General features: G+C 45.4%; 2 protein-coding genes across 2 annotated transcripts in view; both read left to right on the plus strand.

Moving 5' to 3' along the window:
• cpt1b (carnitine palmitoyltransferase 1B) overlaps positions 1–11836 on the plus strand; it is a 56997-nt gene extending 45161 nt beyond the window's left edge. The window contains exons 15-19 of the mRNA XM_008123020.2: positions 2481–2615; positions 4116–4268; positions 6857–6970; positions 8543–8635; positions 11484–11836. Of these exons, the coding sequence (XP_008121227.2) occupies positions 2481–2615; positions 4116–4268; positions 6857–6970; positions 8543–8635; positions 11484–11573 (585 nt within the window). The 3' untranslated portion in view covers positions 11574–11836. The remainder of the gene's footprint in view (positions 1–2480; positions 2616–4115; positions 4269–6856; positions 6971–8542; positions 8636–11483) is intronic.
• The window catches only part of LOC100551841 (C-type lectin BpLec), a 520120-nt gene that overhangs the window by 236896 nt on the left and 263149 nt on the right, over positions 1–20075 (plus strand). The window lies entirely within an intron of this gene.

Below are 20075 nucleotides of genomic sequence, written 5' to 3' on the forward strand. Positions count from 1 at the left end.
CTTTTAGCGGGGAGGTAATAAAGACGCTCTTAAGGACATTGATCAGGAGGAAAGCTTCTTGGCCTGGAAGATAGAGCACGTAGAGATAAAGTTGTCCTATTACTAGCTAATGCACATCATAGAACAAAGGTAACAAATCAAATATAATCATTCCAGACGCATGAAAAATGGGCAAATGCAGACTATTTACAGCTTCTCATTAAGCATTATATGCATGCTTATATGTTTTTCCACAGTGACAGATAAGTATATTCAATTGCTGAGTTCAATACTTTAAATTTCAGTATTAATAATAATAAAACTTTATTTATACCCTGCCACCATCTCCAGTATTGTCCCACGCAGATAAAAGTCTTAGTAATGCATAGAATAAAACAACTGATAATTTCTTCTGTAAACAGTGGTTCACACTTTAGATATATTCAGCATAGTCCCATGTAAATAAGCGTCTCGGAGACGCGTATAAAGGAATGTAAAACACCAAGGAGTGAAAAACAACAAGGGTTCCTGGGTATTTTGTGATCCTTGTTTCTGGATAAATATCCCTTCTTCAGGTTTCTTTATTTATTTATTTGCAGTATTTATATTCCGCCCTCCTTTCTCACCCCGAAGGGGACTCAGGGCAGATTACAATGAACACATGTATGGCAAACATTCAGTGCCATCAGACAAACAACATATATAGACAGACTCAGAGGCATCTAACATTTTTTTTTCCAGCTTCACGATTCCGGCCACAGGGGGAGCTGTTGCTTCACTGTCCACTAGTAGCTGTACTTCCTCATTCCTTTCCTTGTGTTTTGCTGGCAGTTTTATGATGTTGTAAATTAGTTAAATTAGCCTCCCACATAAAGCGTTCCTAAATTTTCCCTAATTGACAGATGCAACTGTCTTTCGAGGCTGCATAGGTCAACAGTAAGCCGGGCTATTTAATGGTCGGGGGCTTAATCCGACCCGGGCTTCGAACTCATGACCTCTCGGTCAGTGGTGATTTATTGCAGCTGGTTACTAGCCAGCTGCGCCACAGCCCGGTTGCTTCTGAGGGTTCTTTCATGTGTTCGTAGTAGAATCTCCTGGAGCTTTTGTAAACTATATTTAAAAACACAACATAATAGATTTGCTGTTGCCAGCACCCAGTAAAATTAAACAATTTCTAATAGTTTAACACCCATTAATCAAAGAAAAACTTACTTCCACTAAGGAGTTTGTGGCTCTGCTATAGACCTTCAGCTATGGATAGTGATCCTTCTGCTTTCCATTTGTGAGCAATTAACTCATGGAGGTTGCTCCCTATGGAAGATAGAGTGACAGCACCCTCCGATAGCCGGAGTCAAGCACAACCTCCAAGTTGCCAGAAATACAGAAATTGTGAAGCTGGAAAGATGTTAAAAAATGCCTCTGTGTCTGTCTAAAACTGAATGTTGTTTGTCTATTGGCATTGAATGTTTGCCATATATGTGTTCATTGTAATCCGCCCTGAGTCCCCTTCGGGGTGAGAAAGAAGGGCGGAATATAAATACTGTAAATAAATAAATAAATAAATAAATAAACTGTGTAATTGGCATTGGATGTTTGCCATAGGTGTGATCTGTGAGCTGCTCTGAGTCCTCTTTGGGGTGAGAAGGACAGGGTATAAATACTATAAATAAATAAATTTATAGTTTTCCCAATCACACCCTCCCTGGAAACGCTGCACACTGGACTGAATGTCTCACAGGAAAGCAAAACGAAATACAGCAGCGTGGTTATCAGTAGAGTATTACTGCACCGCCTGACCTTGTGCTGCACACTGTTTGGAAAAACTCTCAGACTCAGTTTTCATCCAAATTTGGGGGGGGGGGGGGGCTTTTAATCTTGACACGTTGCTCGATATACAGATATTTACTGTTCTGATTTTGGAGTGGAGCAGCACTCTGAAAACAGAAGAATTCCAGACATGAGTCAATCGGGGGCAGCTAATGACTCTGAGCACAGGATTCCCCCAGGCCAGGATGCGAGGCTGGGAAAAGCCATTTAATGCTAACAAAGGTGATTAATTACAACATTCGCGCTGGCCTCCAACAGACGAGGGGGTCTCACCCTGGACCTTCCACAGATATATATTAACCTTCCTTGCTTAGTTTCTCCAAATACCTCACAACCTCTGAGGATGCCTGCCATAGATGTGGGCGAAACGTCAGGAAAGAATGCTGCTTCTGGAACATGGCCATACAGCCCGGAAAACATACAACAACCCCGAATCAAGGAGTTTGCTTAAACAGAGAGCAGCACAAGATCAGGGTGTGTATTAAAAAACTCTGCTGGCAACTGATGAGGACTCTGCTATGTATGGGTTGATTTTTCTAGCTTGCCTCTTAGACAATCAGTGTGGTGCGCAGTATGTAGGGAGGTTGTGAGTAGAAGGAAGCAAACTATAAATCACCCTTCAACACAATCTTCTGTGGCCGCTCTCATGCGCCGGTTCTGTGGTCTTCCCGCAGGACAAGGGCCGCTTCTGCCTGACCTACGAGGCCTCCATGACGCGGCTCTTCCGGGAGGGACGGACGGAGACCGTGCGCTCCTGCACCAGCGAGGCCACCGCCTTTGTGCGCAGCATGGCCGACCCCAGCTGCAGCGTGAGTCCCTACCCCCCCCCCCATGGGGTCCCCTGCTCCCCCCCCCTTTGGTGCTTCCTCCATTTGGGTTTTTGGGACGGAAGTTCATGAGGGTGACCCTGCCTTGCAAAGCACCAGGGCTGGGACCAGAGGCGGTCCACCGGCAAGGCCAATTAGGCGGTCGTCTCTGGCGCAGTATTACTGGGGGCGCTGTCGAGGTCCCCCCGTGTTTGCTGGGAGTCCCAGCCCGCCTAGGCCGCTCCGCATGGCCTTCTGTGTCCGCGCCATCAATTGGAAGGCCTGCACACATGCAGAGGCCCATTGGCCAAAAAGCATGGTTAATGGGCCTGTGCGCATGCGCAGGCCTTTCAATCACCCCCGCGGATGGGTGGCTGGGCGTGCGCGCTTTCCAGGGGCTGCTGCCTCAGCCACCGCCGCTGTCGGGGGGTGGGGCGCCAAAATTCAGGGGGGGGGGCAAAATTCTGGTCGCCTACTCACCAAAATTACCTCGGGACAGCTCTAGCTGGGACTGGTTGAAATCCCTGGGTTGCTGTGAATTTTTTGGGCTGTATAGCCTGTTCCAGCAGCATTCTCTCCTAGTGTTTGCCTGCATCTGATGGCATCGTCAGAGTTGTAAATGGATGACAGGTGTTTTTCCAGCCAGAACATCCTGACTCCCATCAGTTCCTGGACAGATGTTGACATTACTTCCTTAAGTGATAAATGGTTTTCCTTCTTAAGGAGCATGGTTCGCTTCCTTCTTAACTTAAAGAGCCATTGTGTTATTAGTGTGAAATGTTAGATCAATTGTTGCTATTTGGATTGTGTCTATGTGTTCCGGCAAGCTTTCCAGCAGCACAGGAGTTAATTACATGCCAGCCCTGAGTGATTGCCTGCAGGGCCAATGGGTCAAGACTTAGCTTTCAACTGCGTGGACGGAACATTCGTCATGAACTGTGGAATGTTGGGAGGTGCCTGCTAGCACTGATAACAGACTCCGCTTACTGAGATGACACGCTATGCTTTGCCCTTGCCGGGGAACATGAGTCCTGATAGTGATGGTGTTAGCATTGTATATAGTCTGTAAATAAACGTATAGTACCACTGGGATCAGCAGATAATTTGCGACTGAGGTGTCTTTTGTTGGTGCCACTTTTGCCGATGCTTAAGTGGTCTGACTGGTGGTGAGAAGAAGGTGAGACCTGGCTCATCAATAAATCAGGGTGACGATTTTTTACCCTGACATGTCTTTGGTAATGTAAACATGTTGTTTTCCACCAAGAGTTCAGCAGTTCATCATTTCTCTCTGGTCATCGATATCAGCAGTTCTCATCAGCAAATTTTTAATAACAGTTCATTAATTCTTCACCTCCTTCTTGTAGTTTTCCAGGCTGCAACCTTAGGATGGCATCTCTAGATTATATAGACCCCCAGCCATACAACTTGCATACAATTCCATTCAGGCCATACATCATATTTCATGACAGCCCATCAATCACCTCTTCTCTTCCTATTTCGTAGTCCTCCGAACGCCTGGAGCTGTTCCATGTGGCGGCCGAGAAGCACCAGCACCTGTACCGCCTGGCCATGACCGGATCGGGCCTCGACCGGCACCTCTTCTGCCTCTACGTCGTGTCCCGATACCTGGGGGTGGAGTCCCCCTTCCTGGACAAGGTGAGCGGGAGGAGTGGAAGGGGCCTAAGTCGGATTCAGCAACTGAACCAGGTCAAACAAACCCATGAGACCCCGAGCATTTCAAGAAACCTAATGTCCAGATTTGGCATCATTAGCTTATGAGCCGCCAGGTGTTGCAGGACTGCAAATCCCATGTTCCTCCAGCATAAATAATAGTTTCCCAGCATTTGAAGTCCTTTACTTACTTGCTTAGGCGATCCCTCGTAAGTCAGGGAGGATGGTCCTCCGTTTCTGGTGTCTTGGGGGTGTGTCCATAGGTGGCTGAAGAGACCTAGTCTTGATCTGCATGTTCTCCCTTCTGCAGTGAGGACATCGGTTTCCAGGTGAAAGGCGATCTCGGTCAGGGTTGGCTTGACAGGCCTTCCTCTTGGCACGTTTCTCCCTTAAGCCCTCCGTTCGTGCCTCTTCGAACTCCGCAGCACTGCTGGTCACAGCTGACCTCCAATTAGAGCGCTCAAGGGCCAGGGCTTCCCAGTTCTCAGTGTCTATGCCACATTTTCTGAGTCCATCTTTCAATCTCTTTTCCTGCCCACCAATATTACGTTTCCCGTTCTTGAGTTCGGAGTAGAGCAACTGCTTTGGGAGACGGTGATCTTTGGGCATTCAGACAACGTGGCCTTCAGTCCAGCGGAGTTGATGGCGTAGGAGCATCGCTTCCATGCTGGTGGTCTTTGCTTCTTCCAGCACGCTGGCATTTGTCTGCCTGTCTTCCCAAGAGATTTGCAGGATTTTCCTGAGGCAACGCTGATGGAAACGCTCCAGGAGTTTGGTGTGACGTCTATAGACCGTCCACGTTTCGCAGGCGTAGAGCAGGGTTGGGAGGGGAATGGCTTTGTAAACAAGCACCTCGGTCTCTCTACGGATGTCCCGGTCATCAAACACTCTCTGCTTCATACGGAAAAATGCTGCACTCGCAGAGCTCAGGCGGTGTTGTGTTTCAGTGTCAATGTTTAGAGGGAGCTCCTAAGGGACAGGCATCCCATTGGCAGTATGGGTGTTGGAGTTACACATGTGCATGTTCTGTTTTGAGACTTGCATAAGAAAAAAAAATACTATCCCTTGTGCATGGTTGAAACACTGCCTCTCCCCTCCATTTTGCCCATTTCTCACCACATACAGACAGACACAAGAGGGACTTTTGCAAAAAAAACACTCTGAGTCCCCATGGGAGATGGAGCGATATATAAATAAAGTTTTGTTGTTGTTATTATTATTATTATTAAACTTTATTTGTACCCCGCTAGCATCTCCCGAAGGACTCGATGCGGCTTACAAAGGCCAAGGCCTCAACACACAATATAACAATACAAAACAAAAGGCAAATTAAAAACAATTAATACAGTATAAACAACAAGCAATAAACAATACGCTAAAACACAATAAAACTGGGCCGTTGTTGTTGTTGTTGTTGTTGTTGTTGTTGTTGTTGTTGTTGCTGCAAACCTAAAGAAGCACCTTAGTGTTGAGGCTCGTTGCCATTCCCTCTTATTAATTAGTACAAAAACCTTCAGAGCTTTCCCCCCGCAACCAAATGCTGAAGGCAGGAGACCTTTGCAACAAGTTTAATTGATCACGACACCCTGCAGGGTGAGCTCAAGGAAAGTGCCACATTGAATTTGTGTGCAGTTGAGTTTTATAGTCAGAACCTATGAGCATGTGCAAAGTTCAGCACAACGATTCCTCTTCCTGCTGATCTCTGTGTTTCAGATGGTATTTTCCCCTTCAAGGCCCTCTCCCTCCCCCTCTCTTCAGCCTTCCCTCAGCCTTGCAGGTCTTCAAGCCCTTTGAACTTTCTCCTTTGTTGTTTTGACTGAAAAAGAGTTAGGGACACCTTCCCCAGTTCCATGCATGCTTTGATTAGGCTTCACTATTGTTTCCTCCCTCATGTCCTGTTTAGGTCAACCCACCTTTTGATGCTTTAGAAATGTGATCTCTCCTAGGGCTTTGACGTAACTTCCCCAATTTGGCCTTTGGAATGTTTATGGCCCTAGAGAAGAAGCAACCCACGAGCTTGGTCGCCATTCCTTCCAGCTTCCTGCTTTGTTCCAGAGAGAGGACGCACCTCTGTCCTCTATTAGTCAAGATGTAGCTATCTAGAGCTTTGTTATTTTAATCCGTCTATGTGTATTAGAACAGGATAGATTAGATAGTTAGGTCCAAACCTTTTCTATCCATCAATGGATTTCTTTTTACCTCAAGAAATGTTTTTAAACTTTAAAGCTAACTTTGCATCCCTTTGCCTTCCTGATGACACAGAGGCCTTCCAAAACTCACACCGCGTACGTCTCAATGCTGCAATTTTTACTCTCCTATTTTAATGGGAATTTACCTCATAAAGAGGGTGATTAGAGCTTAACGGCTCATTCATTCCCAACAGTTAGATAGAAATGCATTGGCTATAATCCCATTGTGCAAAACTGGTTGAAAATACAGGTCTAATGGACATGTGGTCACCCACCTACTGAAGGGTTAAGTAGATGCTGATGTGGAACATGAGGGACATGCTGAAGTCATGACCATGTGGCAGGCATGACGAGGGCTGCACCATTCACTTTTGTTCCCCGCAGGTGCTGTCCGAGCCCTGGCGCCTCTCCACCAGCCAGACCCCACAGCAGCAGATCAAGATGTTCGACCTGGAGGCCCACCCGGAATGCGCCTCCTCCGGAGGGGGCTTCGGGCCGGTAAGTGCCTGCAAACTGTGCTTGTGCAGGGTGCAAATAGCTGGAAGGAACATTCAATCAATAGTTTGTATATTAATGCTGAGTATGTCATAGGAACCCCGGTGGTGAAGTGTATTAAAGCACTGAGCTGCTGAACTTGCAGACCGAAAGGTCCCAGGTTCAAACCCCGGGGAGTGGAATGAGCGCCTGCTGTTAGCCCCAGCTTCTGCCAACCTAGCAGTTCGAAAACATGCCAATGTGAGTAGATCAATAGGTACCGCTCCGGCGGGAAGGTAACACTGGCGCTCCATGCAGTCATGCCAGTGGCCACATGACCTTGGAGGTGTCTACGGACAATGCTGGCTCTTCGGCTTAGAAATGGAGATGAGCACCAACCCCCAGAGTCAGACATGACTGGACTTAACGTCAGGGGACAACCTTTACCTATGTCATAGGATGCTATCAGCCCCCCCCCCCCACAAGCTCATCCCACAACATGGGGGGACTGCCTGCATCTGTCATAAATCGTTACAGAAGTGTTTCTTAAGTGTCAGGAAATGGTGGAGGGGGAGAGAAGATGGTCAGAGATTGTCTTTTGAGCCTATGAATTGCTATGAAACTGTAGAGAAAAGGGGGAAAATACATGGGATGGGATCTGTCAAATGTGCTCCTTTGTCCTGATGTGCCCTGTCCATGCTCAAATGCAGATCGTCAATATCCAAGTCTAGAGGTCATAATACACAGAGTTCTGGAACCAAAGCTTAAACCCACCACAATCCCAGTACCTGTAAGCCAATGTCTATGTTCTGAGGTCAAACAATGAACAGCAATTAACAGGAGAACTCAGGCCTAGGCAAACTTTAGCCCTCCTCTCGGCTGTTTTGGACTTCAACTCCCACAGTTAGGCTGTTAGGAATTGTGGGAGTTGAAGTCCAAAATACCTGGAGGGAGGGCCGAAGTTTGCCCCGGCGGGGATAACTAATTACAAGGCAGAATCCAAAGTACTTAAGTCTAGTTTTGGTCCAGGGTTTAAAAAGCCACTCACACAAGTCTGAGATAATGTCATCCAGCAAGACGTTGCTTCCAGCAACAAGATATTGTGGGCTCAAGATTTTTTTTACGCAAAGGCTAGCTTTTAAAGTTTCGGACTTCCACAATAGAGAGTAATGAGATTGGAGCGGAAAGCCCAGAATCCCTAAAGGTTTTTTTGTTCCAAGGTTCTCTTTTTTTAAAGAATAAATTGAGTGGGCGGGGACTGCACTTGCTCGTGTGATAAATCTGAAAATTGACAATTTCGGGAGAAAAGGCAAGAAAAAAACAACATGTGATGGGATCTGAGAAATGGACATAACACCACAATGATCGTCCCCCCCCCCCCCCCCCGAAAGTGGGATAACGTCCTTTATTTTCAATGTATTCGTCTATATTTAGCAGACATTTATGCAAGTTGTGGGATAACGGTGTGGTCTCTTTTGGGAGGGCTTGGATTGTGTCTGACAGAATGAGGTTTGGACTGGATGACCTTTGGGGGTCCCTTCCAGCTCTGTGATCAATGAGCTTCCAACCGTGTTGACCGTCAGTCTCTCCCCGCAGGTGGCTGACGATGGCTACGGGGTCTCCTACATCATCGCAGGGGAGAACCTCGTCACCTTCCACGTCTCCAGCAAGTTCTCCAGCCCCGAAACGGTGAGTGTCCACAGGAGGGCCAGCCACAGGCAGGACTGGGCTGGGGACAGAAGGGTGGGCTCTTGACCCATCCAGGTTACTTAAAGGAACCCAACATTTTGTCTTCAAGATAGGTTCGTATATTTTAAAACCCCGAAAGTAGCAGCCTTGACCGCGGGAGGATCCTCGTGGTTGGACGTTATGATAATAGTGTTGGAAACAGCACCATTCGGTCCAACCCCCTAGAATTGGAGGAGATCCCAAAGGCCATCCAGTCAATCTCTCTTCTGCCAGTTAGAAAGACACAATCTGATCCCTCCCAACAGATAGCCATCCAGGCTCTGCTTAATAACAATAATAATAATAATAATAATAATAATAATAATAATAATAATAGAATCCTAGAGTTGGAGGAGATCCCAAAGGCCATCCAATCCCACCCCCGTTTGCCAGACAGGAAGACACAATCAAAGCCCTCCCAACAGATGACCATCCAACCCCCAGAGAAGGAAGGAGGTCCCAACAGACTCCAAGGAACAGTCCTGACTATTTCGAAGCTAGCAATGTAACTATTTTGAAGCTAGCAAGAAAGGGGCAGAGCTAGCTGGATGAAAAAGGAGGGAATGTTTTGAAGAGAGTTCAGTCTGTGATCGGGAGAGTCACAGGGAATAGACTGGTTCCAGGTTTAGGGAAACCAGGGAAGGTCAAATCTCAGTCTGTGCTTTGATGAGGCACAGGAAAGATTGATTCTAGGTTGATGGGATCAAGGAGACTCAATTTTTCAGTTTGAGTCGGTTTTAAATAAGTTTGGTGACTTATTTAGTGTAGTCTGTGTCCTGGAAAGGCACAGAGAATTTGTGTTAGTATATCACAGGGGTGACTGTGGTTTGAAGTCAATGGATAGTCCAAGTTTCAGACTTTGGGAACCAATCCCAGCTGGACTCACAGAGATCCATTGAAGTAATAGTTTAAAAGGAGCAGAGGAAGAAGTTTTAACTACTTTAAGCAAAAGAAGTGATACTTTAGAGAGTTTGATTCATCTCATTCTAGTATTGTAACTGTTAATAAGAATACCTCTAAGTGAAACATCTTTTGTAACCACCAAGCTTGTGCCTGAATAAACTTGTTATTGTTCTTTCAACATCCAAGCCTCTGTCGACTATATTCTAAACCAAGTTACGCTACCCTTTAAAGTAATAGTAAACATCTCCCTGCGTCTTTGGTGGTTGCATCTTTCCAAATTGGTGGCAGTCGATATTAGTTCTTTACAAATCTGGGGCAGCGGGCGGGATAAAAAAGATTCCCCCTGCCTGAAGGAACCTTAGACGTTCATAGTCCTTCGCAAATTGGTGGCAGCGGTGGGATAAAAAGATTCCCCTCTGCCTGAAGGAGCCTTAGACGTTCATAGTCTCTTACACCCTGCTATGCCGAGCATTCAGATCAGGCCCAATTGAAATCAGCCAGCAAGCAAGGAGAGAAGGTGTTTTTCAGCCAAGGAAGATTTTATTATTTGCAGATAAGATGCCAGCTAGTGATACATTCACAAAATAGATAGCATACAGAATACACTTTCATAGCCCTTTTTTATACATAGGCTGCAGAAAAGCTTCTAATTCTGACCAGTCACAGAGAGGGGCTTGGCTCACTACCTGGGACAAGTGATGATTAAGCATCGATAAATGAGGTTCCTTTTATTGAACAGGAAAAATAACAAAGTGATTGAGACACCTATGGCCCTACCCAGGAATGCTATTGTATTATGGGATGGACATGATTGGGCCCATTGGGGGGCTGATCTGGCAGTTGGACCGAGGGCTGGTTTTCTCATGCAACAGGCCCACAGCAATATCTAACTGGCAAAGCCGTCTGACCAAAGCAGAAGAGAGAGTGTAACACTCCTAAGCGGCACGAACACTGGGAACCAACACAGCAGCCAATAACAATATAATGTCTTTATTAAAGCAATAAAAGTTCCAAATGGAAATAAGCAGTTATATAGAAGTGGCAATTGACCTTCCAGGAAAGATCAATTTTAGCCCAATAATATAAAGTCTTATGTCCGATATTAGAGTTCAAAATCCAATAACCGAAACACACTCAAACTCCACCTGAGTTTTGAGTGGGGAAATAAGCAGAGCAAGAAGAGTCCTTTAGAAGTAATGATCCAAACAGGGTTTCAAGGCAAGGCAAGTTGTAAGTTCAGGAGCTGAAATGCAGTCCCATCAAAGCAAGAAGGTAAACCAACACCCGGTCTACTCCAGAGTAAGTGCACCGTCAGGCCGCTTGGAAATCAGGAACGAGAGGCGACACTACTTCTTAGTCCAAAGTTAAGTTGACACCGCACATAAGATTCTCCGCGCACAACTTTTATTGAAGTTCATAGCTCCCCCAAACCAGGTGTTAAACTCCCCAAAACTTCCCAAGAGAACTGAATCTCCAAAACATCATGCCAGGTGCCTGCCTCCCTAATTCTTCCCAAGAGAACTGGGTTCAGCCACAATCGCCTCACTCTGCTAATCTGACACTTCTTCTTAAAGATTGCCTCAGAGAGCGGTCTGTTTTCAAAAAAGCTCTTCTATCGAACGGTAACTCCTCCGGAGAGCTGGGAAGAGCCGGCTCCATCTCAAGGCCGTCTGTAATTGGCTCTGGCATGAAAATGTCAACAGAAGGCATCTGGAAAGGAACAGAGTCCTGCTCACTTGGGAAAAAACCCAAATCCTCTTCATTTTGGACAGCAATGGCTGTGGGGTCAGGGGCCAAAGGTGCCTGAGACATCACAGAGTGGGACTGGGACTCCCCTCGATCACAACCTGATTCCTGTCCCTTTGTCTTTCTCCCTCCTCCTCAAACCCCTTCCCCCCTTTTGCAGGACTCCAAGCGTTTCGGGAGGAACATCCACCGGGCCATGCTGGACATCGCAGCCTTGTTCGACGCGTCCGCCAAGAGAATGTCCAACTGAGATTGTGGGCAGTGGCTGGACTCATGGGTCGGAGACAAGCCGGAAGGGACCCTCCCCAGCGGCAGAATGGGCCGACCCCCCAGAGAAGAGATTTGGGGTCCCGGATGAGCCCCCAGCGGCAACGGCGACGCTCTCGGGCCCTTCCTTCCTGCTGAGAGGAGCCCCATTGAGGACCCATGGGACGGACTGTGGAAGGAGGGGAGGGCTGCAAAATGGGGCAACATTGTGCCTCACCCATAAAGGAGCATCACTTTTGGAAGGGACTGGTGTGTGAATTCGTGTTTGGGGTTTGGTTTTTGGTGGAGGGAAGAAGGGAAGGGAGGGAGAGAGGGAGAAGGCCTTCCCATGTGCAAAATGGGGGTCTGGTCTGGTTTTTATGGTGGGGCTGCTATGCTTAACCACTCTATTGAGCCTATTATTATTATTATTATTATTATTATTATTATTATTATTATTATTATTATTATGACACAGTAAACAAGATAGACATGCTGGATTTCGTATCACAAAACCACAAGTCGAACACTTCCCAAGTGTCTAGGACTGTGTGATGTATTTTCAGATGATGCGCGCAGATCCCAGTCGGGTGGCCTTTTGCAGTTGGCAGATCGTAATTTTGTCAATGTCTGTTGTTTCCAAATGCCAGTGGCTGAGATCTTTTGGCACGGCACCCAGTGTGCCCATCACCACCGGGACCACCTGCACTGGTTTCTGCCACAGTCTTTGCAGTTCAATGTTGAGGTCCTGATAGCGGCTGAGTTTTTCCTGTTGTTTTTCATCAATGCGACTGTCACCTGGGATGGCGACATCAATGATCCAAACCTTTTTCTTTTCCACAACTGTGATGTCTGGTGTGTTGTGTTCCAGAACTTTGTCAGTCTGGATTCGGAAGTCCCACAGTATCTTTGCGTGCTCATTTTCCAAGACTTTTGCAGGTTTGTGATCCCACCAGTTCTTTGCTGCTGGGAGGTGGTACTTGAGGCATAAGTTCCAATGAATCATTTGGGCCACATAGTTGTGCCTCTGTTTGTAGTCTGTCTGTGCGATTTTCTTACAGCAGCTGAGGATATGATCCATGGTTTCATCGGTTTCCTTGCACAGTCTGCATTTTGGGTCATCAGCTGATTTTTCGATCTTGGCCTGAATTGCCTTTGTCCTGATGTCTTGCTCCTGGGCTGCAAGGATCAGGCCGTCTGTCTCCTTCTTCAGGGTCCCATTCGTACGCCATAGCCAGGTCTTCTATTATTATTATTATTATTATTATTATTATTATTATTATTATTATTAATTGCCTTTGTCCTGATGTCTTGCTCCTGGGCTGCAAGGATCAGGCCTTCCGTCTCCTTCTTCAGGGTCCCATTCGTGAGCCAGAGCCAGGTCTTCTATTATTATTATTATTATTATTATTATTATTATTATTATTAATGGCCTTTGTCCTGATGTCTTGCTCCTGGGCTGCAAGGATCAGGCCTTCTGTCTCCTTCTTCAGGGTCCCATTCGTGAGCCAGAGCCAGGTCTTCTATTATTATTATTATTATTATTATTATTATTATTATTATTATTATTAATTGCCTTTGTTCTGATGGCTTGCTCCTGGGCTGCAAGGATCAGGCCTTCTGTCTCCTTCTTCAGGGTCCCATTCGTGAGCCAGAGCCAGGTCTTCTCCTTGTCAGCTTTTCCTTCAATTTTGTCTATTATTATTATTATTATTATTATTATTATTATTATTATTATTATTATTATTGTTATTATTATTATTATTATTATTACTATTATTATTACACAGCAAACAAGATAGATATGCTGGATTTCGTATCACAAAACCACAAGTCGAACACTTCCCAAGTGTCTAGGACTGTGTGATGTATTTTCGGATGATGCGTGCGGATCCCAGTAGGGTGGCCTTTTGCAGTTGGCAGATCGTGATTTTGTCAATGCCTATTGTTTCCAAATGCCGGCTGAGATCTTTTGGCACGGCACCCAGTGTGCCCATCACCACCGGGACCACCTGCACTGGTTTCTGCCAGAGTCTTTGAAGTTCAGTCTTGAGGTCCTGATAGCGGCTGAGTTTTTCCTCTTGTTTTTCGTCAATGCGACTGTCACCTGGGATGGCGACATCAATGATCCAAACCTTGTTCTTCTCCACAACTGCGATGTCTGGTGTGTTGTGTTCCAGAACTTTGTCAGTCTGGATTCGAAAGTCCCACAGTATCTTTGCGTGCTCATTCTCCAATACTTTTGCAGGTTTGTGATCCCACCAGTTCTTTACTGATGGGAGGTGGTACTTAAGGCATTATTATTATTATTAGTAGTAGTAGTAGTAGTATTAGTATTAGTATTAGTATTTATATCCCACTTTATTTCTCCTGCAGGAGACTCAAAGCAACTTAACATAAAAGTATCAGAATAAAATTTAAGATATACCAATATGCAAACTTTAAAACAGGATTAAATATGAGGATTGAATGAAAAGTAATGCCTCCACCTTCGCAACCCCTGAACAGATGGCAGTCCTGGTCTGCGGCAGGTGTTCAGTAGACTCTCCTCTACAGTTAGTTCCATTTGGTGGGAAGCCTTAGCATTGAACGGTTGTGTTGTTGAAGTGCGAAGTGTGGAACCCTGAGCAGACGGTCGGTCAATGCGACTTAAGCAACGTGCAGTCACTGAATTCTTGACAGCAGAAGGTGTGACCTCAAAGGAGATTCATCAGAGAATGCAAGCGGTTTATGGGGATTGTGTTGATGTGAGTCCTGTGCGTCGTTGGGCAAGTAAGTTTAAAGGTGTTGAGGTGGGAACATCTGACTTGCGTGGACGTCCTGTGAAAACAACCATTGAGTTTCACAGGCAAAAGGTTGACAGATTGATTCAGGACGATCGTGGTATCACTCAGAGACAAATTTCAAGCATCATCGGCATTTCACAAGAACATGTGGGTCACAAGAAAAATAAAGTCCTAATTAGAGGGAGAGGAATAATTGTTTTTTTCCCCATTGCTGCCAGTTAGAAGGCTAAACTCTGCCCACTTTGTCACCTAGCAACCCACTCAGCCATTTAATGGCACCCAGGGCCACTTCAATCAGGCCTCTTCCACATTGCCTATAAAGTACAGATTATCTGATTTGAACTGGATTATATGGCAGTGTAGACTCAAGGCCCTTCCACACAGCTATATAACCCATTTATAATCTTAAATTATCTGCTTTGAACTGGATTATCTTGAGTCCACACTGCCATATAATCCACTTCATTGTGCATTTTATACAGCTGTGGAGAGGGGACTCATATAATCCAGTTCTAAGCAGATAATATAGGATTATAAATATACAGTAGAGTCTCACTTATCCAACATAAACACCCCGGCAGAACGTTGGATAAGTTGGATAATAAGAAGGGATTCAGGAAAAGTCTATTAAATGTCAAATTATGTTATGATTTTACAAATTAAGCACCAAAACATCATGTTATACAACAAATATGACAGAAAAAGTAGTTCAATGTGCGGTAATGCTATGTAGTACTTACTGTATTTACGAATTTAGCACCCAAACATCACGTGTTGAAAACACTGGCTACAAAAACATTGACTACTAAAAGACCGACTGTGTTGGATAATCCAGAACATTGGAAAAGTGAATAAGTGAGACTCTACTGTAATATGAAATAATTACTGTGGTATAATAATACAGAACAATATAATCTCTAAAACCAGGACAGTAAATAAAGAGCAACACTCTGAAAGCAGGGAAATTGGGAATTCCAGAAAGGAAACAATCGGGGCCTGCTAACTCCTCCCAACAAAGGATTCCCCCAGGCAGGAAGCAAACAGGCTTTGAAGTTGCAAGGCCATTAAAGGTGGCTAACTGTAGCATTCATACCTGCCACACTGAGACTATTAATTGCTATTCAACCTGGCCAACCAAGGGTCCCGCAAGGTAGAAAGCGGCCAGGCTTTTAAGCTGCAAGGCTATTCAGTGCTATTCAACCTAGCCAACCAAGATTTCCCCTAGATGGAAAACCCCCAGGCTTTGAAGCCACGAGGCTACTCCGTCCCATTCACCCTGGCCTAGCAAGGATGCCCTATGTAGAAAGCGGCCAGGCTTTTAAGCTGCAAGGCTATTCAGTGCTATTCAACCTAACCAACCAAGATTTCCCCTAGATGGAAAACCCCCAGGCTTTGAAGCCACGAGGCTACTCCGTCCCATTCACCCTGGCCTAGCAAGGATGCCCTAGGTAGAAAGCGGCCAGGCTTTGAAGCTGCAAGGCTATTCAGTGCTATTCAACCTAACCAACCAAGATTTCCCCTAGATGGAAAACCCCCAGGCTTTGAAGCCACGAGGCTACTCCGTCCCATTCACCCTGGCCTAGCAAGGATGCCCTAGGTAGAAAGCGGCCAGGCTTTGAAGCTGCAAGGCTATTCAGTGCTATTCAACCTAACCAACCAAGATTTCCCCTAGATGGAAAACCCCCAGGCTTTGAAGCCACGAGGCTACTCCGTCCCATTCACCCTGGCCTAGCAAGGATGCCCTAGGTAGAAAGCGGCCAGGCTTTTAAGCTGCAAGGCTATTCAGTGCTATTCAACCTAACCAACCAAGATTTCCCCTAGATGGAAAACCCCCAGGCTTTGAAGCCACGAGGCTACTCCGTCCCATTCACCCTGGCCTAGCAAGGATGCCCTAGGTAGAAAGCGGCCAGGCTTTGAAGCTGCAAGGCTATTCAGTGCTATTCAACCTAACCAACCAAGATTTCCCCTAGATGGAAAACCCCCAGGCTTTGAAGCCACGAGGCTACTCCGTCCCATTCACCCTGGCCTAGCAAGGATGCCCTATGTAGAAAGCGGCCAGGCTTTGAAGCTGCAAGGCTATTCAGTGCTATTCAACCTAACCAACCAAGATTTCCCCTAGATGGAAAACCCCCAGGCTTTGAAGCCACGAGGCTACTCCGTCCCATTCACCCTGGCCTAGCAAGGATGCCCTATGTAGAAAGCGGCCAGGCTTTGAAGCTGCAAGGCTATTCAGTGCTATTCAACCTAACCAACCAAGATTTCCCCTAGATGGAAAACCCCCAGGCTTTGAAGCCACGAGGCTACTCCGTCCCATTCACCCTGGCCTAGCAAGGATGCCCTATGTAGAAAGCGGCCAGGCTTTGAAGCTGCAAGGCTATTCAGTGCTATTCAACCTAACCAACCAAGATTTCCCCTAGATGGAAAACCCCCAGGCTTTGAAGCCACGAGGCTACTCCGTCCCATTCACCCTGGCCTAGCAAGGATGCCCTAGGTAGAAAGCGGCCAGGCTTTGAAGCTGCAAGGCTATTCAGTGCTATTCAACCTAACCAACCAAGATTTCCCCTAGATGGAAAACCCCCAGGCTTTGAAGCCACGAGGCTACTCCGTCCCATTCACCCTGGCCTAGCAAGGATGCCCTAGGTAGAAAGCGGCCAGGCTTTGAAGCTGCAAGGCTATTCAGTGCTATTCAACCTAACCAACCAAGATTTCCCCTAGATGGAAAACCCCCAGGCTTTGAAGCCACGAGGCTACTCCGTCCCATTCACCCTGGCCTAGCAAGGATGCCCTATGTAGAAAGCGGCCAGGCTTTGAAGCTGCAAGGCTATTCAGTGCTATTCAACCTAACCAACCAAGATTTCCCCTAGATGGAAAACCCCCAGGCTTTGAAGCCACGAGGCTACTCCGTCCCATTCACCCTGGCCTAGCAAGGATGCCCTATGTAGAAAGCGGCCAGGCTTTGAAGCTGCAAGGCTATTCAGTGCTATTCAACCTAACCAACCAAGATTTCCCCTAGATGGAAAACCCCCAGGCTTTGAAGCCACGAGGCTACTCCGTCCCATTCACCCTGGCCTAGCAAGGATGCCCTATGTAGAAAGCGGCCAGGCTTTGAAGCTGCAAGGCTATTCAGTGCTATTCAACCTAACCAACCAAGATTTCCCCTAGATGGAAAACCCCCAGGCTTTGAAGCCACGAGGCTACTCCGTCCCATTCACCCTGGCCTAGCAAGGATGCCCTATGTAGAAAGCGGCCAGGCTTTGAAGCTGCAAGGCTATTCAGTGCTATTCAACCTAACCAACCAAGATTTCCCCTAGATGGAAAACCCCCAGGCTTTGAAGCCACGAGGCTACTCCGTTCCATTCACCCTGGCCTAGCAAGGATGCCCTAGGTAGAAAGCGGCCAGGCTTTGAAGCTGCAAGACTATTCAGTGCAATTCAAGCTGGCCAAACAAGGATTCCCCGACTAAGGAAGTAGCCAGGCTTCAAAGCGGCTCTTTGATTGAGGGTGCATCTCTGGCTACTCCAGAAAACAGCCAGGCTTTGAGGCTGCAAGGCTATTCACTGCTATTCCACCTGGCCATCAAATGATTCTCATAAGCCATAGCAACGCGTGGCCGGGCACTGCTAGTTGCATATAATTGGACTCGAGCATCCATAGAGTTGGGCACCCATGGGAATCCTGCAACCAAACCCTGCCGAATTCCAACCAGGGCCTTGGGCAACTTTTTGCGCTTGGTGTGTCAAAATTCACCAAAAAACCTATCATGACTTGGGCGGTGTGTCAATTCGAGAAAAAACCCATAATTTCGCAGTATGTATAGTTTAAATAACAAAAATATATAATTGTAATATATAACTGTATTTAATAAATCAAAAACTATTTACTGCCATTATTTCCATGTACAACAATCTATGGAATCTCTTGCAGTTTCCACGCTTATTTCTCTCTATTGTAGTTTTAGTGTAGTCATGAAAAATGAATAATATACAGTAGAGTCTCACTAATCCAAGCCTCGCTTATCCAAGCTTCTGGATAATCCAAGCCATTTTTGTAGTCAATGTTTTCAATATACAGTAGAGTCTCACTTATCCAACGTTCTGGATTATCCAACGCATTTTTGTAGTCAATGTTTTCAATACATAGTGATATTTGGGTGCTAAATTCGTAAATACAGTAATGACAACATAACATTACTGCATATTGAACTACTTTTTCTGTCAAATTTGTTGTATAACATGATGTTTTGGTGCTTAATTTGTAAAATCATAACCTAATTTGATGTTTAATAGGCTTTTCCTTAATCCCTCCTTATTATCCAAGATATTCACTTATCCAAGCTTCTGCCGGCCCGTTTAGCTTGGATAAGTGAGACTCTACTGTAATAATAATATAATAGTAATAAAATGATAATATACTACAATAATAATAGAATAATCATGTGCATAATTCCCATGGAGTAAACAACAAAACCACTGGACCAAATCACACCAAATTTGGCCACAAAAGACATTAGTCATCCGATCAATCTGCATGCGGCAGCGTGTCAGCAAAAATGGCCAGGCGTGTCAGTGTTGACACGCGTGTCATAGGTTGACCATCACTTGGATATACCAAGGCTCTGCTGAATTCACACATAGCTGAATGGGGTTGGAATAGATGGCCCTTGGGGTTCCCTTCCTGGAACCCAACCCCAATGGATACCAAAGGTTCACGTTTATTGACACTCCTGTGATGTGCAAAAAGAAGAGGTTGTCAAGCGGAAGGGATCAATGAGCATGCTCAGAAGGGAATGAATGAATGAATGAATGAATGAATGAATGAATGAATGAGGGGGGTGTTTGCTCTGGCTCCTCCCACTTGCAGCTTTGGCCCCGCCCACCCTCCCCTGGCAGAGGTTTGCCCCAAGGGAGTGCAAAGTGGTATGAAGCAAGGTGATGAATGTACATAACACACACACATACCGTATATACTCGAGTATAAGCCGTCCCGAATATAAGCCGAGGCACCTAATTTTACCACAAAAAAACTGGGAAAACATTGACTCCAGTATAAGCCGAGAGTGGTAAATTTCAGAAATAAAAATAGATACCAATAAAATTACATTAACTGAGGCATCAGTAGGGTAAATGTTTTTGAATATTTACATCAAGCTCAAATTTGAGGTCAGACTGCCCGACTCTGATCAAATCATTATTCTCATCTTCTTCAATGCAAATGTGCTTATGTATCCTTTTAATAATAATAGAGTAGAATAATACATGTAGTAATACAGTAGAGTCTCACTTATCCAACACTCGCTTATCCAACGTTCTGGATTATCCAACACATTTTTGTAGTCAATGTTTTCAAATATATCATGATATTTTGGTGCTAAATTAGTTAATACAGTAATTACTACATAGCATTACTGCGTATTGAACTACTCTTTTCTGTCAAATTTATTGTATAACATGATGCTTTGGTGCTTAATTTGTAAAATCATAACCTAATTTGATGTTTAATAGGCTTTTCCTTAATCTCTCCTTATTATCCAACATATTCGCTTATCCAACGTTCTGCTGGCCCATTTACATTGGATAAGTGAGACTTTACTGTAATAATAATAAATACAGGAAAATAATGCATGTAATAATAAATATGCTAAAAGTATTAAGATTAAGTATTTTTATTGTACTGTTTTAAATGTATTTATTGGATTATTCTAAATTGATTGTTTTAATTGC

The sequence above is a fragment of the Anolis carolinensis genome, chromosome 5 (assembly GCF_035594765.1).
Source record: "Anolis carolinensis isolate JA03-04 chromosome 5, rAnoCar3.1.pri, whole genome shotgun sequence".
NCBI lineage: Eukaryota > Metazoa > Chordata > Lepidosauria > Squamata > Dactyloidae > Anolis > Anolis carolinensis.